The 19,337-nt window shown below is 39.3% G+C and overlaps 1 protein-coding gene across 1 annotated transcript; it reads right to left on the bottom strand.

The window, feature by feature from the left end:
• Positions 1-2,267: 2,267 nt before the first annotated feature.
• Positions 2,268-16,201, bottom strand: LOC140852169 (RNA demethylase ALKBH10B-like). Its single transcript, XM_073245133.1, has 10 exons — positions 16,154-16,201; positions 12,135-12,774; positions 10,309-10,425; positions 9,123-9,244; positions 8,901-9,018; positions 5,361-5,484; positions 5,163-5,268; positions 4,935-5,042; positions 3,059-3,129; positions 2,268-2,974 (listed from the first exon to the last, which is right to left on the bottom strand). The coding sequence occupies exons 1-10, from the start codon at positions 16,199-16,201 to the stop codon at positions 2,731-2,733; spliced, it is 1,698 nt and encodes a 565-aa protein (XP_073101234.1). The 3' UTR covers positions 2,268-2,730.
• Positions 16,202-19,337: the final 3,136 nt, after the last annotated feature.

Raw genomic sequence — 19,337 nt, 5'->3', positions numbered from 1 at the left:
CATCCAAGACCCTACCGGTTCGATCGACCCAACTAGTGCTGGGACTTGGATATTGCCTTCATAGATCCGAGTTGTATCTTTCGCACCAAAAAAATGAATGTTGTTCTTTTGCAATCTCAATCATTAGATTATATTTTATATATTTTTTAAAATATAACATAAGCTTCATGATTTATGCTGTAAATGGATGGAAGAGATCCGTCATATCTTTACATATGTGTAAAAATATCATCCAAGTTGAGGGCCACAAAAGAAAATCCATCATACTTGCACCGGAAAAATATAGCTTGAACCCTGCGTTGATATTAAAACAATAGAATATCGCATGAATAAGAGAGAGACGGTTTGGAAAATGAAAAACTAGAATATTGACTCAGCTAATATTTCAGAAGGCGCGGAACAAACGGTACACATACTGGAAGCCGTAGTTGCGGATATATCATATTTTCTTTTACTAGTATTATATCCAGAAACAGTTTTACACTGCTTTTAATTCATATTGATGCAGTAAAACATTACTGGAATTTGTTTCAGATTTTTTTAAAAAAAAATTAAATGATACTTGACAATTTGATAACTTAATCTAATTTAATATTCCGAGAACCTATAATGTGATTTCTGATAGTTTGTTGGGCCGGTATTGGATCACATATTCAAACAGGTAACCGGATTGATAGTCTCATGATAATTACATGAATAATTGTTAAAATATGCAATGTATTAACGAAAATGTCATGTATGTCATTTTATGCACTTCATACCGGCATTGACCATTGGTTGCTATTAGGTGAAATTACCTGAAATAAGAATAATTGAAATTGCAAATATGAACATATTAGTTACTGAAATTATAAAACAGTAGGTATAAAGTTATTTAGGAAAAAATCTCAAAGATGTCAAAAAAAAAAATTGGCACAAACTAAAATAATTATTTGTTATAGAGTTAGTGGATGTTCCATTAAGCATTTCGATCCAAACCAAATCCAATAAGGAAAATCCAAAACAAATATGCTTCCAAAAAATATATATATCTGGAACCAAATCCAAATTCAATTGTTTTCAGTCAGTTTGAATTTGGATTTTGCTTGATCCAGCTCATTTATACCTTTAGCCATAATGGCCTTTATAAGCTTTATAACTTTGTTAAAAACCTCACATTAGCCAGCCGACCCAAAATAGAGGCATAGGCTAAAAACCAGTCTACACTCAAGAGGTGTAGCACGCAAGACCCTTGAACAAAAACCGAGTTCAAATTTTTTCAACCTTGAGACTTAAAACAAGTCCCTTAGCATGCTAATCGTGCAAGACCTAGCTATTTTGCCACCTCGCATGGTCAATTGTGCTGCAGATGTTGAACAACGTGACTTGCTATTGATAGCTTGCTTGCTCTAGGATGATATCTGATAGACTTTCTAGCTACTTGATGAATTCTTCTAGGGACCAGTTCCATTTATTATCTCATATGACTTATTTAAGAAAATTCAACATCATCTTATATTAACTGGTGTGTCTGTGAGTCAAAAAAGTGATACGTTTGGGTTTTATAAATTGTGGCTGCTCCTCCCGTGTAGTTATTCATAAAAGGAATTGAATAAAAAATAATTCGGCTGTAAAATCTGCTTGAATATTCTACCAAGCAGCAGACTGAAAATATCCTGCATTAACTTTTAAACATTTTAAAACTAATTAATTTTTTATCATCATCATCATTATTATTATTATATTCTTAATTTAACCAAGAAATTTGATACAATCCTTGGGATAATGTATTTTTACTGAGAGAGACACTTTCCCAAACCGTGTTGGACGCTCAAGTTTGGAGCAAAATAAAAAATGAGCGGCCCATCAGACCAGGATTGACCAGATTTAAATTTTCATTTGAACCATCTCACCTGCGTAGCATCCAAAACCTAAAAGGCATCCCCTAAAATTTTCATGTACTATTTGATTAAACTTTTGTGCTCCTTTCATATTAGCAGGTTTTGCATTTTAGACAAAGTGCCAAACATAGCTTGATCATAGAATCCATCTTACATCCTCATCCGTAGCTCAGCAATCTTGTGGTACTGGCAGAATGCTGATTTTTTCCGGTGGCAAGGTGAGAGAAAAACAAAAGTCAGTGCATTCATATTACCATATACAACTCCAAAACCGACATTGTCAAATCTGGGGCGCTGGAAAAGTAAAATGCTTCAGAAAATATCTATCAACTCCGTTCTTTTGCTGAGTTCCTGAAAATACGCAGAGTAAGTATGACAGCAATCACAGAAAAAATGAAATGGGAAAAAAATCATTCCTGATATTTCAGTCACCGGAATGCAAAAAAAATTAAAAAGATCGTGTACTATAAAAGTGAAAAAAAGGAAAACTAGTAGTTCAGCAACTTGTTTGCTGCTATTTACATTTGCCATAAACTCATGCATTATCCCTTCATGCCAGTACTCGAGAAGAGAATTTGGCACTCCATCCTTCTCCTTTCCATCTCCCCAGCCCTACTTTATCAAGCTTGCAGCATTAACAATCAGCTTGTTCCCTACCTTCTCCTTAGCACTAACAGTCTGATGTTCTTCCTTGCTTCCACCAACACCAGCACGAACAGTCAAGCTACCATTGCACTCCATTCTTGGTCCTACTTCGTCAGTTCTATTCGTAGGAGAAGCACTGCTGTTACAGTCTGGTTGCTCCACCTCATTCTCATCCTCTGGTGCCAAACAAGTCAGTAGAGGAGTGCTAGTTTCTGCGTGAATGGGCACTACTGGGAGCTGTTGTGATGGGGGAGGCTGGTCTGACCCAGGTGGGGGAAGAAAGACTCCGGTACCAGGAACAGGGAGTCGAGGAGAAGTGTGCATTTGAGGTGCAGCCACTGTCCATCCAGCAGATGCTGGTGGCAGTGGGACAGGCGCAGGGGACGCTGGAGCAGGTGCAACAAACAGCTGCTGTATTCCATTGGAAGGCAACTATTGAGGACAGATGGCTGGGACCGGCAGGACACCACGGGTGGGGGTTATTCCATAATGCTTAGTGCCCGACAGGTGAGGGGCAAGGCTGGGGGGCTTACCTGATGATGTGACCCAATGTGAGGGTGGAGGTGCTAGATCTGCACTTTTGCCTTGCATCACCAGGAGAGATCTATAATTGCAGGTTGGGTTGGGGGGGGGAGCGGGGGGGCGTTGTAGATACGGAGAGAGAGAGAGTAGATGAGTTAAAAATTCTGGAAGGATTATTACTTTAAACCCAGAAGCGAGATTACAAGCATGATCGGACAAAATTGAAAGTGATGTGTGTCTATTCCAGTTACTGCACAGAAATGGATTCCTTTTTCCTTTTTATAATCTACAGTGTATAATAAACCAACATTTAATTCAGCATTCATTCTACTCATGAAGATGTAATACCTGAGAATGCTTGACCTCAGAACTTGTATTTTTCAAGATATGAATAATTTAGCAAGACTGTTGCATATTTAGGTTTTGAATTTATATATAAATTAAGAATCCAATTTCACAAGATTCTTATAGTACATGCTCAAAAAGGCTATACATACATAATTATTCGCAAACTAGGCATAGGCACTGACAAAAATTTTGATGGAAAAGCAATGGATTACAAATTCCTAGATGATCAACACTGATAGATTAAGAGATGAAGATAAACCATCAGCACAATAACTGTTCATAGAAAATTAACCAGCTTAGATATGGGTTCATAGTTTCTGTCTAGGCCTAAATACCCTAGGACATGCATTTAGGATAATAAAAGGATAAGTTTTGTTAACATCCTTAAAATGTCATCGAGGACTCGTCAGCTTACATTAGTTTTCAAATTTATTCTTTTTTTAAGAGAACGATGACATAATCAGCACAATTTCATTGAGAAAATGAAATCATGTGTTTTCAAGTTTGTACTTAGAATCTAAGTATATCGCTGCAAGCATTTGAGTTAGCACACCAATGCCATCTTGAGCATCTTCCCTTCCTGTGAGTAACTGAGAGCAAAACCAAGCCAAATTCAGGTCATAATTTACACAATAATCATCAAACTTTACTTAATGTGCTCTCTCAGATCAAATTTTGTCCATTAAAATGATCCAACAAAGTCTATTAATATTCTATCATCGGCTCTCAACTTGGCACTAATCCACTACAAAATTAGTGATGAATTCCGAAGTTAACTTCAGACTAGTGTCCTGCCATTAAAGATCATAAACTACTCGGCTGATAGGGAGGCCAAGCAAATTGGTTACACAGCTTATGCTCATGAAGTCAAGGAGCAACCATTCAAGATTCCTCTACACCAGAAAGAGTCTAGACATACATAAAAAGTGAAGATTTAATAAGGGAAGCTGCATTTATCCATCTGGAACAAATCACATAAGCTGAAGAGGCAAATCAGAGCACAAGTGTGAATCTAGCAGCAAAACCAATTTAATTTGATATTTTCTGGTTGTACCCATCGCAAACTCTGCTACGCAGAAAATGCAGAAATTGGGATTACAAATTAAGGCATATGGTTATTGGCCAAAAGCAACCTAACCATGGACTTCTATGGGCCAAGGCTTCGAAAGGTCCTCCAGTGGCAGTGTCGCCAATTATTTGACAAGCGACCCTGAGTCCAGTGCATAAGACAATTCTGATTCTTGTAAACTTAAAAATGATTTCCCATTATGTCCTCAGTTTCTACACAATTGGAATGTTGCTGAGACAAATTTTATTTGAGCACTTGTTAAGTCTTTGGGACTGGTAATATGATAAAAGCTGCAGTATTTAGGCATCAAAATCAAATTAGCAGCATACCCATACATCATGAACTTCAAATTCCTAAGGTGATACAGAACCACTATAATTCTGATGTTCATTGAAGATGTCTACTCCAAACAGATCAAAAGAAAATTATGGCAAAATATGCAAATATTGGAACCAGAGTAAGAAATGTACCCTGCTGAGACAGAAAGCTTGAGAGAACCTCTGTAATCCCCACGGTCTCCTCCAACTACTCGTCCAAAGACAATGCCACATTCTGTCAAGAATAAAGTGCAAACAGGCCTACCATACCAAGGTGGCCACATGTGAGGGTGTGAACGATCACCCTGTGAAAAAAGTTCATAAACCAAGCTCGTTCATCACATCACAAGCCACATCTATAGTGCTTAAACAGAATTTCACCTCATCAAAGAAGTCAATAATGCAATAATCAGGCTTGACGGTCAAAACTTGCAGTACAGTGCAATCAAGAATATCTTGCAGCAAGCTAGGAACTGCCTCCACCTTCCTGTCTGTAAGTACAGGTCCGCCAATCTTTATGATCAAAAAAATATGTGATAAATGATTCAGCAGGTAAAGTTTTGCTGTGCTAGGAAAAACTTGCCTCTACAAGTCCCAGCAGAATTTTTGTCTGCTGGAGGTCCTTCAACAATGGGTAAGCCCAGTTGAATCATTTCCCTTCCATGCCCTCTCTCAGGTCTCTTCAAAACCACAAATGTCTGCCCTGCTTTCATCAGTTCCAAGGATATTATAAATTGACAGCATCAAGGGATAATTTTATTTGAAGTCATGATAACCATCATATGTCATAATAAAACCAGAACCAATACTCAAAACTGAATAAATATAACCTATGAAGCCAAATATTTTTTACTATGAACAAAAAAAAAACGAAAACGAAAACAAAAACCCAATTCATTTGCATAAAGTAAGAGAGAATAACTGAGTTATCATCCATGTGAAAGACCACAAGACTGAGCAAAGCACAAGTAATCAAACTATTCAGAGTTTTCGCTGTCCATCTTGATATTGCTATGGATCTCTTGCCAGCACATTTGCTTAACTGCTACCTATATCTTCAATTTTCTGCCTGTGCAACTCATCTCTTATATAGTATCTCCTTTTACTTTTCCTGGTGGTGTCTTTATGTTATCTCTCATGACCATTCTATTTAATATACTATCTCTAAACAACTGTTACACTTAATTCACAGAATATGATATATTTTCCATAACTCATTTATCCAGCCTCTGCTTCCCAAGCAACAGAGGATCTAACAAAGGATTGTTCGCCTTTGCATCATGTAACGTTGCATAGGCTCAGTATGCTTACAAACATAGGTAAGGATCACACATACACCCTTACACCAACTAGGCCAAGATTACCCAAATGCTACCACTGAAGTTGATCATAACAGTGCATTTGGATTGTGGGTTTTACCTCCCATCACCAGAACTACAAACAATAATCTCGTTGTAATTTTCTAGGAAGCTCATCACAGAATACCGAGACCACAAAAAAAATATATAGAGTCAATGCTTCAGATTTGAGTGGGAAACCAAAATTGTTGATCATTGTATATGAGCATGGTGCAGCAAAGGTTAAATACCACGTACAATGTCACATGGACATGTGACAAGGGTGCCGAGTGTCCAACTGTCAAGAAGTATCAGACTTGGGATCCTTCAAAAAATCGGAGATGGGAAACTTCCATTATATGGATGTACCTGTAAATGAATACAGGTGTGTATTTATATAATGAATGATTTGCTACATCAATTGCTTTGTGATTTTATAAAATTTATAAAACCTTTGGTAAATGTAAAACTAGACATGAAGTTGCTAGATAGAGGTGAAAAAATTTGATATATAACCCGAAGATATCATGGATTTTGATTTGAATTGTCAAGGAGTGTCACCAAGTGTCCAAGTATCCAAGTGCCTGGACATGGCTAAAAAACCCTGATTTTGAAGTGTCCTAGTGACACATGCTTACAACAAGGTAAAAAGGACTAGAAAATCAAGTCTTCAATCAGATTTCTTTGTTGAAAAACATAGTGATCCCCTTAAAGCACATACATACTAGTGCGAAATTATGATTTGCCGAATCGAATTTCCTATGTAAGTAGCTCCAAGACTACATCTTCAAAAGGGTCAGATTATACTCCTTTAAGGGCAAAAAATAATTATTCATTCCCTTAGGGTGGGCTTCCCAATCCCATCTAAGCAAAATAAAACTTCCTTTTCACCTCATTATGTTAGTTAAAAAAGTTTATATTGAAGCCTCTCAAATTTTCTAGTTATTGATTTCGAGTCCCAAAAGGGAGCAAAGGAAGTATATTTGGGGTTTTTTCTTTTTCTAATATTAAAGTAACCTTCTCCTGTTTGACTATCCTCCTGCAATGTATCCTCAACCACATTGTCATGCACAAGTTTTCAGGATACCTACAATCCTCAAAGGAAAAAGATGAAAAGTTCTTCAGATTATCCATTGTAAGGCTCTTTCTAGGTGTTGGGAAATTTTTTTTAAAAAAAAAATAAACGAAAATAAGCATTAAAATAAGGGCAATTTTGGTTTAATCACCTCTTCCACTCTCATAGTTTAAAAGCATCCAAGCAGAGCCAAAAAGAATAAAAGAGCACAAGAAAGAAAACTATAATTGAGAGTTCATGAAGAGAGCTATCACAACTGATTCACAAGTTCCAATACCTGTATAAAGAGAAACACCCAGAACAATCTAAACACAATTCTAATGATTATAAAAATTATGCATGATATGTAGCCAAACTTGAAACTCTTGTTAGACGAAATAGATAAATACGAGACCTAGAAACTTCCTACACTAGTTAGTTCTCACTATGACCCAAACAAACCAAAATGGTACATATAGATCAACCAAGAAGTCAAACATAACTTCAAATGACAGCTCATCTAGCTGTTTTGGCCTGATAGGCCACACAAATCAAACTCCCAAGACATCTAGAGAAATTACATAAACATGGCCTACTAAGGAAAACATATTTTGTTTTGGTTGATAATGCGTCATGACCAACATGAAGAAAAGACCTTAAGCCAACTTATATTAAGCTTCAAAATCTTTTTGCAGAAACTTCAAAAAATGTAGTTCATAACTTCAAATGACAGCTCATCTAGCTGTTTTGGCCTGATAGGCAACACAAATCAAACTCCCAAGACATCTAGAGAAATTACATAAACATGGCCTAGTAAGGAAAACATATTTTGTTTTGGTTGATAACACGTCATGACCAACTTGAAGAAAAGACCTTGAGCCAACTTATATTGAACTTCAAAATCTTTTTGCAGAAACTTCAAAAGATGTAGTTCAGAAACTTCAATACTATTGGTCAAGTTTCCATGCCAATGCATGTCAATAACCAATACAATATGATGAAGTATATTTATCTTGTTGGCCCCTGGTCGGTGCTTCAAAAGGCTGCTGCTATACTCAGGCAGTCAAGAAATCACATAAAACAAATGCAGAATGCGAGCCACAGATGAAGTTAATATACTTTAAAATTGAAAAATAATATATTATTGTATAAAATAAAAAAATAGTAGCATATTAACATACATGTATCTGGCCAGCCCAAAACCCATAACGAACTTAATATTTAGCCTAAAACCATCCTGTTTAAATTAACCATAGCAGAATGAGCCACATATGCGGTCACATGATGCTAAGAGGGTCACATATGCGGCAACATAATGCTAGAATTCCACATATATCACAATATCAAGTGGGCCATATATCTGGCTGCATGGTACCAAGCAAACTGTCTTTTCAGTGCATATGCAACCCAACTGCACATGGCAGTTGCATATAGGAAATGCGGTGCAGTTAGGGCATCATATCTGCATATTCAGGTACATATGTGGCTGCATGCACCACATTTTAAAACAATGCCCCTGATTATATATTCTTTCTCCCATCAACGGACTAATAAGTCGATATGCATAGAATTGATGCATACCCTTTCAAAAACTAAGTTCATGCTCAAGGTTAGATGTCATGTATCATGAAGACTAACATTAATCATATTTTTTTATATTCATGCTTACAGCCAAAAGAGTTATGTTTTTTCACTCAAGTAGAACGAGGTTGACATGGTTCAACTTGCCTTGAAACTTTCCACGACGACCAGCAGATCTCAAGTCATCTGCCAATGAACTAAGTTTTGTAATATCCATTTTGTCACATAACTCTTCATAAAGCTTGAGTCCTTCAACAACATTGACCTATGAAAGCAAGACAATGCTCTTAAATAGTTGGATAACAGTGAAAGAATAACATTGATGATAACATAAGAAGCTCATCAAGATATTTCCCCCCATTAGCCTACCGTTTTTCCATCATACATTTCATTACTAACAAAAACTTTGGGATTTGCAATAGGTTGCTGTTTCTCATCTTGATTTGGCATTGTACCTTCACCACTCCAGAGAAGCATGCTGTTGCAATTCTCTGGTGAAAAAGGGTACTAATGATCACTTTCTTAATCAAATTCTAATGCTACCAGTTGGAAATGGAATATTCCACGACATTTCAGGTCCAAAAAAACCTTCAAGTGACAAACAAGAAGAAATGACTAAGAGGCACAAGCTGTCACTTCACATGCAACTACAAGGTTCGAAGGAAACATTTATATCACAGCCTAATCTGAATACATCTATATTTTCCACATAATAAACAACGGACAAGTGCCTGCTGATGCTGAGGTTTATGATCAAACATGTGATATGCATGTGTTGATGAACATGTAGCTGTGTGTGACGTAGAGCACATATAACAGAAAAGCAACAAATGGTTAATTGCAACCAAAATAAAGCTGCTGGAATAGACCATGGGAGCAGTTTGGAAGGAAATTTCTAAAACTAATTAGATATGAAAGAAGACTTTAAAGAAAGCGTCTCTCTCTCTCTCTCTCTCTGGTCACTGACAACGACTATGGAGCAACTGAAGCTGAACGTCTTCTTGGACAGGGTCCAAGCATCCTAGGAGTAGGAGATTGTGAGTGCAGAGGTTAAAGATTCAACCTGCATGGCATATGGTAGATGTAGTGGTTTACCAACTCATTTTTTCTCGAGTGTAATCAAAAAACTTTGTATTCCTTTGTATATTGTAATCACAGTCAGGTTTTGTTGATGCTATGTTTCCTTTGTTTCTTATAGTATGTTTTTTTTTTCCTTTGCTTTCACTACAAATTTTATGTCTTCAAGTCACAAGGCAGCAGCCTTTATCACCTGATCTACCAGGACAAGTAGATAAACTCGATTTAAAATATAAATTATCGACCAGTCATTTATGTTTCCCAGGAAAAAATTCATTTTCTTGGATGCATATATCACGAAGTTGCCAAAACTAAGAGATAGGGCTGGAGCAGGTATTGGGTGTGAGGCTGGGCAAGCAGATATCTTAGAACTCTTGAAGTAAGGATACACTTAGGAAGCACGTGCAGTTTATAGACCAGATGTGTTACCCCAAGTAGAAGTCTCCCGCTACTAAGTGGTGAACTGCATCACTCATACCTTTAGACTGCAAAGTCTGGCAATCATTAGGCGCCAACTTAACACACACATCTCCAAGCGACTTTTCTTCATCTTTCTTTCCACAGTCTGTCATGGAACTGCAATTCGTTTCCACTTCTGCATGCAATATAATAACAAGTAAACAAGTCATCCCAATACTTCCAGTATCCAAGTTGGTTTGCTTCATGTATATCAAATAAAACAATTGGAAAGCACACAAAAAATATAAAAAATAGAACGAACTCGATTGTTACAAAAACCAGCATTATCAAAACAATTTCCACATAATTGAGTTTATTCGCAGCTGCATTACTTACAAAAACTAGACATTTAATGTTACCCAGGATATCATGGATATTGCTGCATGATTGATGAATTGAAAAACCTCCATGTGCTCTTGAATTATTGTTTGACAATTACACATTACAAACTCCAAGTCACATGTACATGTATCAATGCAGTGTCTCTACTGTCATATTTCCTTCAATAGTATGATGTTAATTCAACAAAGGCTTAATTATGCAAAAAAATCCTAAACTTTTTATGGGTTTTCAATTTTATCTTGAATTTTTATTTAGTGCAATCAAATCATCAAACTTTTAAATTCTTTCAATTTGGACCCTGGCTCTAATTTCCGTCTGTTTGCCGTGAGTGAGTTGTCACGCGATATATGTGACCAGCTTACGTGGCCTCCTTTTGCTGATTTGGAAAAAATTTTAGAAGTCTCTCTCTTTCTCCTATCTTCTTCCATCTAGAATTTCTATCAATGGAAAGACTAAAAAATTCCTCTACCTCTGGATCTCTATCCCCTCTTCTTTTTGCCTACTTGGAATAAAAGGAAGAAATTCTATTTTTGGATTAGTAAATATTAAAGCTAATGCAACTCTATCTCCTCCAATCCGTTTTCATCCCAACTTCACCATTCCACTTGCCTCTCATCAATAGGAGAAATTCTCTTCTTCACTCGCCTAAGACCTTCTTTCTCATTTTGATTAGCAATCCCTTCCTTCTTAAAGATGTCTCCTTTAGGTCGCTTCCCCATGGCTAAAATGGGAAGATCACCTCCTCCCTAATGGGCAATCTAGTGCTTTGGGTTTGTAGGTTTTGCATCTTTCATGCCCTCCTCAAGGCTAGTCTTACAAGCTCCCAATCCAATCCATTCATCTCTTCAGGTTTTGAATCTTTCTTCTTTTTTTTTTTTGTGTGTTTAATTTAGTTTTTGACAGCTTTTTGTTGGCCTCTTCTCCACACATTATCTCACCATTTATGTTGTTTTGTGTTTGTTTGCAGAGGAGGAGAAAGGTGTTGCTGATTTGGGATTTTCCAAGAGGATTAAAAGCTTGCAAGGGAGATTAGGTTTGTAAGCCCCTGCCTTCTTTTTTCTATTGATCTTTTCTCTCATAGTTTGTTTGCTATGGGATTTTAATTGTTTAAAGTGGACGTTTTTATGTCAGTTTCTTTGTCACATAAGCAACCTAATGCCACAAAAGCAAGCCACATAATAACTTTGATATGGTTGGATGACAGAAATTGGAATCAAGGTCCGAATTGAAACAATATGAAAATTCGATGATCTGGTGGCACTAAATAAAAGTTTAGGATGAAATTGAAAATCCTAAAAAATTTGGGGTTTTTCGCATAATTAAGCCTTAAACAAACATAATCACTACTGATGCGAACATTTTTTTTACAGCATTTGCTTTCTTAACTGAATTAATGTTGAAATAACTGAAAATAGATATTAAAAAATTAAAAATTCAGCCAGATAACACCAAAAAATATGGCATTCGTTAATGCATAACCAATACCAAAATAGCTATTCTTACCCTCCTTCGCTGCAACTACGGAGCAATCGCCGTCTGGAAATTGGGCTTCGCCCTTTAGGTTGCCATCTTCTTCTTTTCCTAACTTATCCTCCCCCTTCCCCTCTGCATCCAAACTAGCAGAAGAAGCTGAGCAGCTGCGATTCTCCCTTGCACTCTCAAACTTATGCCTGCAACCAACTGCAGGCTTCTTGAATTCTTTCCCCGCCACCTTCGGGTGGTCAAAGCGCCTCTGCTGCTTCCTCCAGGCGATCTGCTGCAGAGCGTAGGCGACGTCGGCGACTGAGAAGTACTGCTGCAGGTGGAGGACTGGGTTCCAGCTGCAGCGCCGCTGCTGGATGAACCCAACCACAGCATCGTACTCCACAGGCTCGCCGATGGCCCGAAGGTGATGTATCAGCGAGTCGATAATGGCGTTGGCCGCCGCGAACTCCGCCCGGATCCACGAGATGAATCCATCCCGCTCATCCGGGAACCACAGCCGCTGGTGCGACTGCAGCTCGCTCCCATGCCACCACCGCCGCTGACGACCGGAAACTGCATCTTCTCGGAAATCAAAGCATTGCCCGATTGCGCTGTCACAACCACTCCCACTACTCTGATCCCATTCCCAGATTGGATAAAAATAGAATGAACTTAGAATCTGACAAACAAGAAAACACAAAATTCTTAAGCAATGATCGAACTATCGTCAAAATCGGAATTCGCGATCAAAAAGATCAGCTAGTGGCAATGCAGGTAAAATTTTGGCCTCTAAAATCGATCCAACTACCTCGATCTTTAAAATAAACAAGAGAAGAAACCCAGAATCAGACCTTGACAACTGGCAAAGAACCTTGGAGATCGGATTGAAACGATTGAACGCGAGATTTTTGAGAAAAAGAATGTGAATTCCTGGGCAAGAAGGGAGAAATCTATGTCTAGATGGTGGAATTTGATAGATACGGAGGGGAATTCAGCAGATCTGGATCGATTGGAGAAGAGATCGTCAGAGAAGGAGGATTCGAAGGAAGAGAGGTGAGGGAGATCGGAATTGGAGAGAAGGGAAGGGAGGAGCTCTAGGGTTTGGGTAGGAGGGAATGTGAGGGGGAGAAGGAGATGGCTTGGAGAGCACGCGTCTCCCTCGCTGCCGCGACTCCTTCCGCTGCTGTTTTAATGAGAGAGAAGGTTGTGGTGGTGGAAGCGTAATCGTAGCCCGGACTACGGTCTAAATAAGAGGCGCGAGAGCACCATCGTATTCCTTTTTTTTAAATGCATGGCACGCACGTGAGAGGGAGGAATATTAAATAAATAAATATTTGCATAGAAGCACATTTTATTATTTTCTGAAGTGGCTCCTTCTGCCGCTGCTGTTTTAATGAGAGAGAAGGTTGGGGTAGTGGAAGCGTAATCGTAGCCCGGACTACGGTCTAAATAACGGCTGTAGCGGGATGCGAGGACGCCATTCTTTTTGATGCATGGCACGCACGTGAGATGGAGAAATATTAAATAAATAAATATTTATATAGAAAAATATTTTATTATTTTTTGAATGAGTTTTTCTCATTTTTTATTTTTAAATATATTAAAAATTATAACATGTTATTTGTATATCAAATGATTGATAGGTGGCATATAATTCTTTTCTTATTGCAAGACATGATCCCGATCATGTAAAAAAAGTTGCACATGTGATACAAAATAGGTCAAGACATAATCCAATTATGTAAAAAAAATTACACATGGATATTAATAATTAAGATAAAAAATTATATATATATATATATATATATATAATTTATAATTTAATATTATAGAGATAATATATTTTTATCTAAATTAACATATTTATGTAATATAAAAATATATAGATATTAATAAAATATAAAATAATTTAATCTATGAAACTTTATCACTCTAGTTTTTTTTTCAAAAAAATGATAAATCTATTATTTTTTACAAATACAAAACTTATCTTTTATTTTGATCCCTTCCGAGGGTCATATCTGTTAAAATTTTCTTCCAATAAGGACAAGATTGGAGGATATAATTGTTCTTGCTCCTGTAACAACAATCAATAAATATAATCTTACCGTTATAATGACATGTGAATGAGTATTTTAGGTAAATTATCACGTCTCCGATCCGAGATCGTGAGCAGGAGGTCGCAGCAACCGTCGCATACTTATGAAGAACTCTCTCTATAAGCATGCAAGGCATCTCATCACGATATCAATGATCACAGCAGAATAAATTTAAATAATTATTATTCAATTTTAATTTAAATAATTAAATCAAATATCTAATATCCAATAAAGTTTCACTAAAAATAAAATAATAGATCTAAGTTCAATGAAGTTGATAATACTAAATCTCGCCTATAAAAGCTCTGTCCCAATATTAATTTCTATGCTCACAATTAATTATCTAAATCTGAAAAATAAAAAGAAAGAAAATAAACTAGACAGCCCAGTAAGTAACAAATATCTCAACTAGATATTTAATATATTTATATAATTTTCAAGAACAATATTATGAATAAACATAAAAATATATTTCATGCTGATTCAATGCAAATCCAATCTTTTCAAATATTCACATATAATATAATCATAAATCCGATTCAAATTAAAACATTCGTAATTCAACAGCCTCGACTATGACCCACATTTAACCCCCATTGGCGAGATCCACTGAATACCAGCGTACAACCTCCACTGGCAGGGTCCACTAAACACCAGCGCACAACCCCCACAGGCAGGATCCACTAAATACCAACATATAATCCTCATTGACAGGGCCCACTAAAACATAGTTAGGCTGAGAGCATAAATCCGATCTATGTCAAAATATTTTTGTATCATAATATATCATAATTTTCACTGAACATATGCATAATCAATAAATCATAGTATTTCGGAATCACTTTTCATTCAAAACACAATTTCATAAATCATGCATAATTTCAAAGAATAATTATTTAATCTTCAGAATAAATATGAAATATCTCAAAAAGATAATTCATTACTTACCTTTCACAGAGCACTGAATGAACAGGTACTTATTATTCAAAATTATATTCTTACATTAATTTTAATTCAAAATTAAATCTAAATAAATCTCAAATCAAAATTCCATTTGGAATCGGACTCTTCACTAAACTCGATCAAAATCATCAAAATGAAGTCTTTCACTATGCTAATCTTAGAAGGATAACTTTGAAAGAAAAACATCTATCAAGAGAGAAAAACAATCTAGAGAGAGAAAATTTTAGAGAGAGAAAGTAGAGAGAGAAAGTTCAATGTTAGAGAGAGAAAATAAGGATTCAGACTGAAGAAAGAGAGAGAAGAGAGAAAAACTCTCTCTCATTTTTATTTTGTTATTTATTTATTTTCTTTTTCTTTTTCTTCCTTCTACTTCTTCTTCCCGTGGCCTCCCATGAGTGAAATAGGTGAAACAGGGGATCGAATGGTCCCCTCATAAAGTTGGCCGACCGACGGTCGGTCGGCACAGGAATGGCCAGCAGTCGGAGGAAGCGCACCACCATCCGAAGGAATCCAAATCGGTGGCGGCGACGACCACTGGCGCCTGAAAACTAGAAAAAAATCGAAACCTCTCCCACGATAAAATCCGGCGACTCCGATCATCGACGAACGTGCACACCGGCAAGAAAAGGAAGGGAAAAAAGAGAGGAAGAGAACCATATACTTATCTCGAACTCCGGCGACCTCTCTGACGAGGAATCGCGGTGAGCATAGTGATGATTTTCACGGACGATTTCTGACGATCTTCGCCGTTTCGCTCTGAGTTTTCATGATGAGAGGAAGGAAGAAGGGTCTCTCCCTTAAATAGAATCAGAGGAGAGGAGTTTAACTCCTCTCCGACGATCTTTTCGATTCCGATTAGGAGTCGTCGGTGGTGGAAGAATTTTTTTTTTTTTTTTAACTTTTAGATTTGAGGTCCATATGAACTGTGTACTACATAAGTAATTTCAGATTTCACAAGAGTTTTTTTTTTAAAAAAAATAGAGATATTTTTGGAACCTCAGCAGATTTCATTATGTTCTCGCGCTTGACGGTTGTCCTTGGCATTGAGAGCAAGAGATCCCATTACTTGCATGTGGAATTCTATATCTTAACTTTTGGTAAAAGTTGTACGAACTTGCACCATCCATCGTATATCTTTCAAAACGGGCGGTGGATCCTGAGTTCGCATATAAATTCTTGTATGCGCAGTAGTTTTGGCTTTCAGAGTGAGAGACAGGCCACTGGCCAGTTATATGCGGTCATCTACGGCCCAACGGTCAGTACTTTCGCATGTGGACTCGGACACTTTGTCATGCACCATATCATGATAAGCGTTTTGCACGTGAGAGACGGTGAGTTGATACATGTTGGCCGTTGGTTTCGTGCAGTTGGGATCTGATCGTTGCATCGGGCCAGCCTACGAGTCACCAGCGGATGGACGGTTAGATGGGATTCGCTTGTAGTTCTGGTACAAAGGTAGTGAGTATACTTTGCAGTTCGTGCCATATTTAAATAATGTCTGCATGACCCCAACTATTGTTCATAGACAAATTTTTGGATGGCATATGGGTTACTTTGGAACAGACAAATGAGAGTAGAAGGGAATTTGTTTTGATCCCAATATGGGGTAGATGTAGTGATAATTCCTATGCTTCGTTTGTTAATACTATTTATAAAGGAACTTTATTGCAATTGGTACCGCCTACGTTTATATAAATACAATACAATTAAAGCGGAGTGCTAAACATGCATCTTTTGTGTCTTATGCTTTGTATAAGAAGGATCCTTTTGTCATTGATGATGACATCACGTTAACATAAACGAGAGAGACACACATAAGGTTTGGACTAAGTAAATGATTTACAACATGAATGTTATATGGTATTATTTTTTTGTTAGTTTTCTAATAATGTTGGAATGGAATGGTAAAACCAGTGGAACACCAAATTTACTCTTCTAGTAAACAAGAATAGGCAATGGAACCGCAAAAATATCTACTACTTTATATCCCATGCTAGAAGCCGCATGCATACAATTGCAATGGGCTTAATCTATGAGCGAAACTTAATACGAAGGGACGGAATCATTGTAAGTTTTATAATTTATTTATGAAATCCATGCATATGCTCATAAAAATGGATAAAAAATAGTTATAGACAGCACATTACATGTGTGTGTCATGTGAAACTTACACGAACCAATATATGGCCATAGTCGCCATGCTTATGATATAGATCACAACAAAAATGCCGACTTGGTAGGAAGAGCAGGGGAAGGTATGTTATTAAGAATGTCGACATAACAGATAGCTAACATGTATTTTTAAGAGGTTTGGCAAGGTAAATTTTAAATACATGAAAGGAGATAATCAAAGGGATCATTGATTCTGTTGTGGCCAATCGCCTCGTCGTCCGATCGCCGGGAAGCGTGCACCTGCAAAGTGAAGTCCGCACTGACCGGAGGCGGCTCCGGTCGGGGACCCTCCGACGGTCAAGTCAGAGAGGTGACTGGGCAACAGTGAAATGTAGACAGAGAGCTCTGAGAGAGAGAGAGAGAGGGAGAGAGGAGCGAGCCTGCGTTTTTGGGAGAGACGGAGCGGATCGATCCTTTGCACTGTTGCCTTCCCCGGTTTATATAGTGGAGCACAGTATGGCACCGTCATTAATGGCGTGGACAAGTGAGGACCTGTCAACTCACTGTGGACTGTCAGAGTCGCCGTGAAAACGTCATATCGCCGTGTGGCCGTCCAATCACCAGGGTTGACCCCGCTCTCGGCGGGACAATGTCCCTAGGTAATTGCGCCGCATGTCCGTGTCAGAGTTGACAACGTCTGGCGGCTGTACGGTGGTTGGAGGAACCGACCGACCCAAAGTCGGTAGCCAGCTGAGTGGTGTCGGGCCCCTCCATTGGTCGGCGAGCTTCATATGAATCGACCATCAGACCTCTGGGTTCAGTCGGTCAGGACGGATACGCCCGACATACCCCCAGTCGGCGATAGGCCGTTGAACGGCCGGCAGTTAGCCGCTGAAGGCATCCGTTAGTCGGTCGCCCCGACCGACGATCGATCGGTCTATCGGCCAGTCAGAGTCGTCCGTCGGAAGCGGCTGGGCCGCTAGTCGGTCGGTCGGTCGGTCGGGCCCTCCGGCAGTCGGTCGGACCGCTAGCCGGTCGGTCGGGCCCTCCGGCAGTCGGTCGGGCCGCTAGTCGGTCGGTCGGTGGGTATCCCCCAACAGTTGCCCCCCTCCACTCCTAAGTCGGGTGGTGAGCTGGCCGATGCTTCCATTCGGGCAGCAATCCCGGACGACTGGGAGTGGATTCGTCGCATGTGTAGATCCGACCGTACCACCGGATGATCCGACGTCAGACGCCTCATGAATGCCAAGCGATCCGGACGTCTAGTCGATGTCAGAAGTCACGTCGACGTCAGGTGTCAGACGCCACGTCTTATCGTCGCCAGACGTTACGTCGGTGTCAGAAGATCGGGCGTCGGACGATACGGCGTCAGACGATCGGATCTTCAGCGCCGATCGCGGGAGAGTGGGCTGCTATCAGGCGTCCCATCGGGAACACGAACCGGCACGGGCGCATGAATGCGGAGCCGCGCCCCGCGTGCCGCGTGTCAAGGTGGTTGGCCGGCGCCCCCTCCGACAATTAATGTGGGCGTTGCGGCCGTCCCGGGACGAGGCGCGCCGAATCGTCCGCCAATCGGCGGGCGCCATGCGTCGCGCATCTGCAGGTCTTCGGTCGGCGCGGGAGCATCTCGGCCGTCGGTCGGTCCTATATATATAGGACCTCCTGGACCCCTGACCCACACTTGCCATTCTACTGGGGAAACTCTGTCCGGACGATTTCTCAGTCGTCACGGGCAGAGCTCTTCTTTGCTTCCGGAGGGTCCATCTGGTTCGTGGTCCCCTCTTCTCCTTCTTCCTCCCTTTCTTCTCTTTCTTCTCTTTCGGTTCCTGCATAATGACCAGGAAACCGACCCAGGGAGCTCGGTCGGGGAACCCGACCGACGACTCCCGATCGGCTCCGGAAGATGAAGCCTCCTCGCTTTCGGGGCCGAACGTCAATCGGCTTCGGCAGCACTATCGCATCCCGGAGCAGTTTCGGCTCTTCGCTCCAGGAGCCGGTGGTCGGGTCAACAACCCTCCGCCTGGCGATCTGGCGCTGTACGTTGAAGACCTTCGTGCGGGTCTTCGGC

The sequence above is a fragment of the Elaeis guineensis genome, chromosome 10, assembly GCF_000442705.2.
Source record: "Elaeis guineensis isolate ETL-2024a chromosome 10, EG11, whole genome shotgun sequence".
Taxonomy (NCBI): Eukaryota; Viridiplantae; Streptophyta; class Magnoliopsida; order Arecales; family Arecaceae; genus Elaeis; species Elaeis guineensis.
The sequence above is the reverse complement of the archived record's forward strand: the minus strand, read 5'-3'. Positions and strand labels throughout refer to the sequence as shown.

Bases quoted from the DNA above. Each gene is read 5' to 3' on its own strand.
- LOC140852169 (XM_073245133.1), bottom strand. From the start codon at position 16,201: ATGCCAAGGACAACCGTCAAGCGCGAGAACATAATGAAATCTGCTGAG. The intron at 10,426-12,134 runs GTAAGAATAGCT...TATTGCATGCAG, and splicing joins CGTAGTTGCAGCGAAGGAGG to AAGTGGAAACGAATTGCAGT. The intron at 9,019-9,122 runs GTAGGCTAATGG...TTGCTTTCATAG, and splicing joins AAATGTATGATGGAAAAACG to GTCAATGTTGTTGAAGGACT.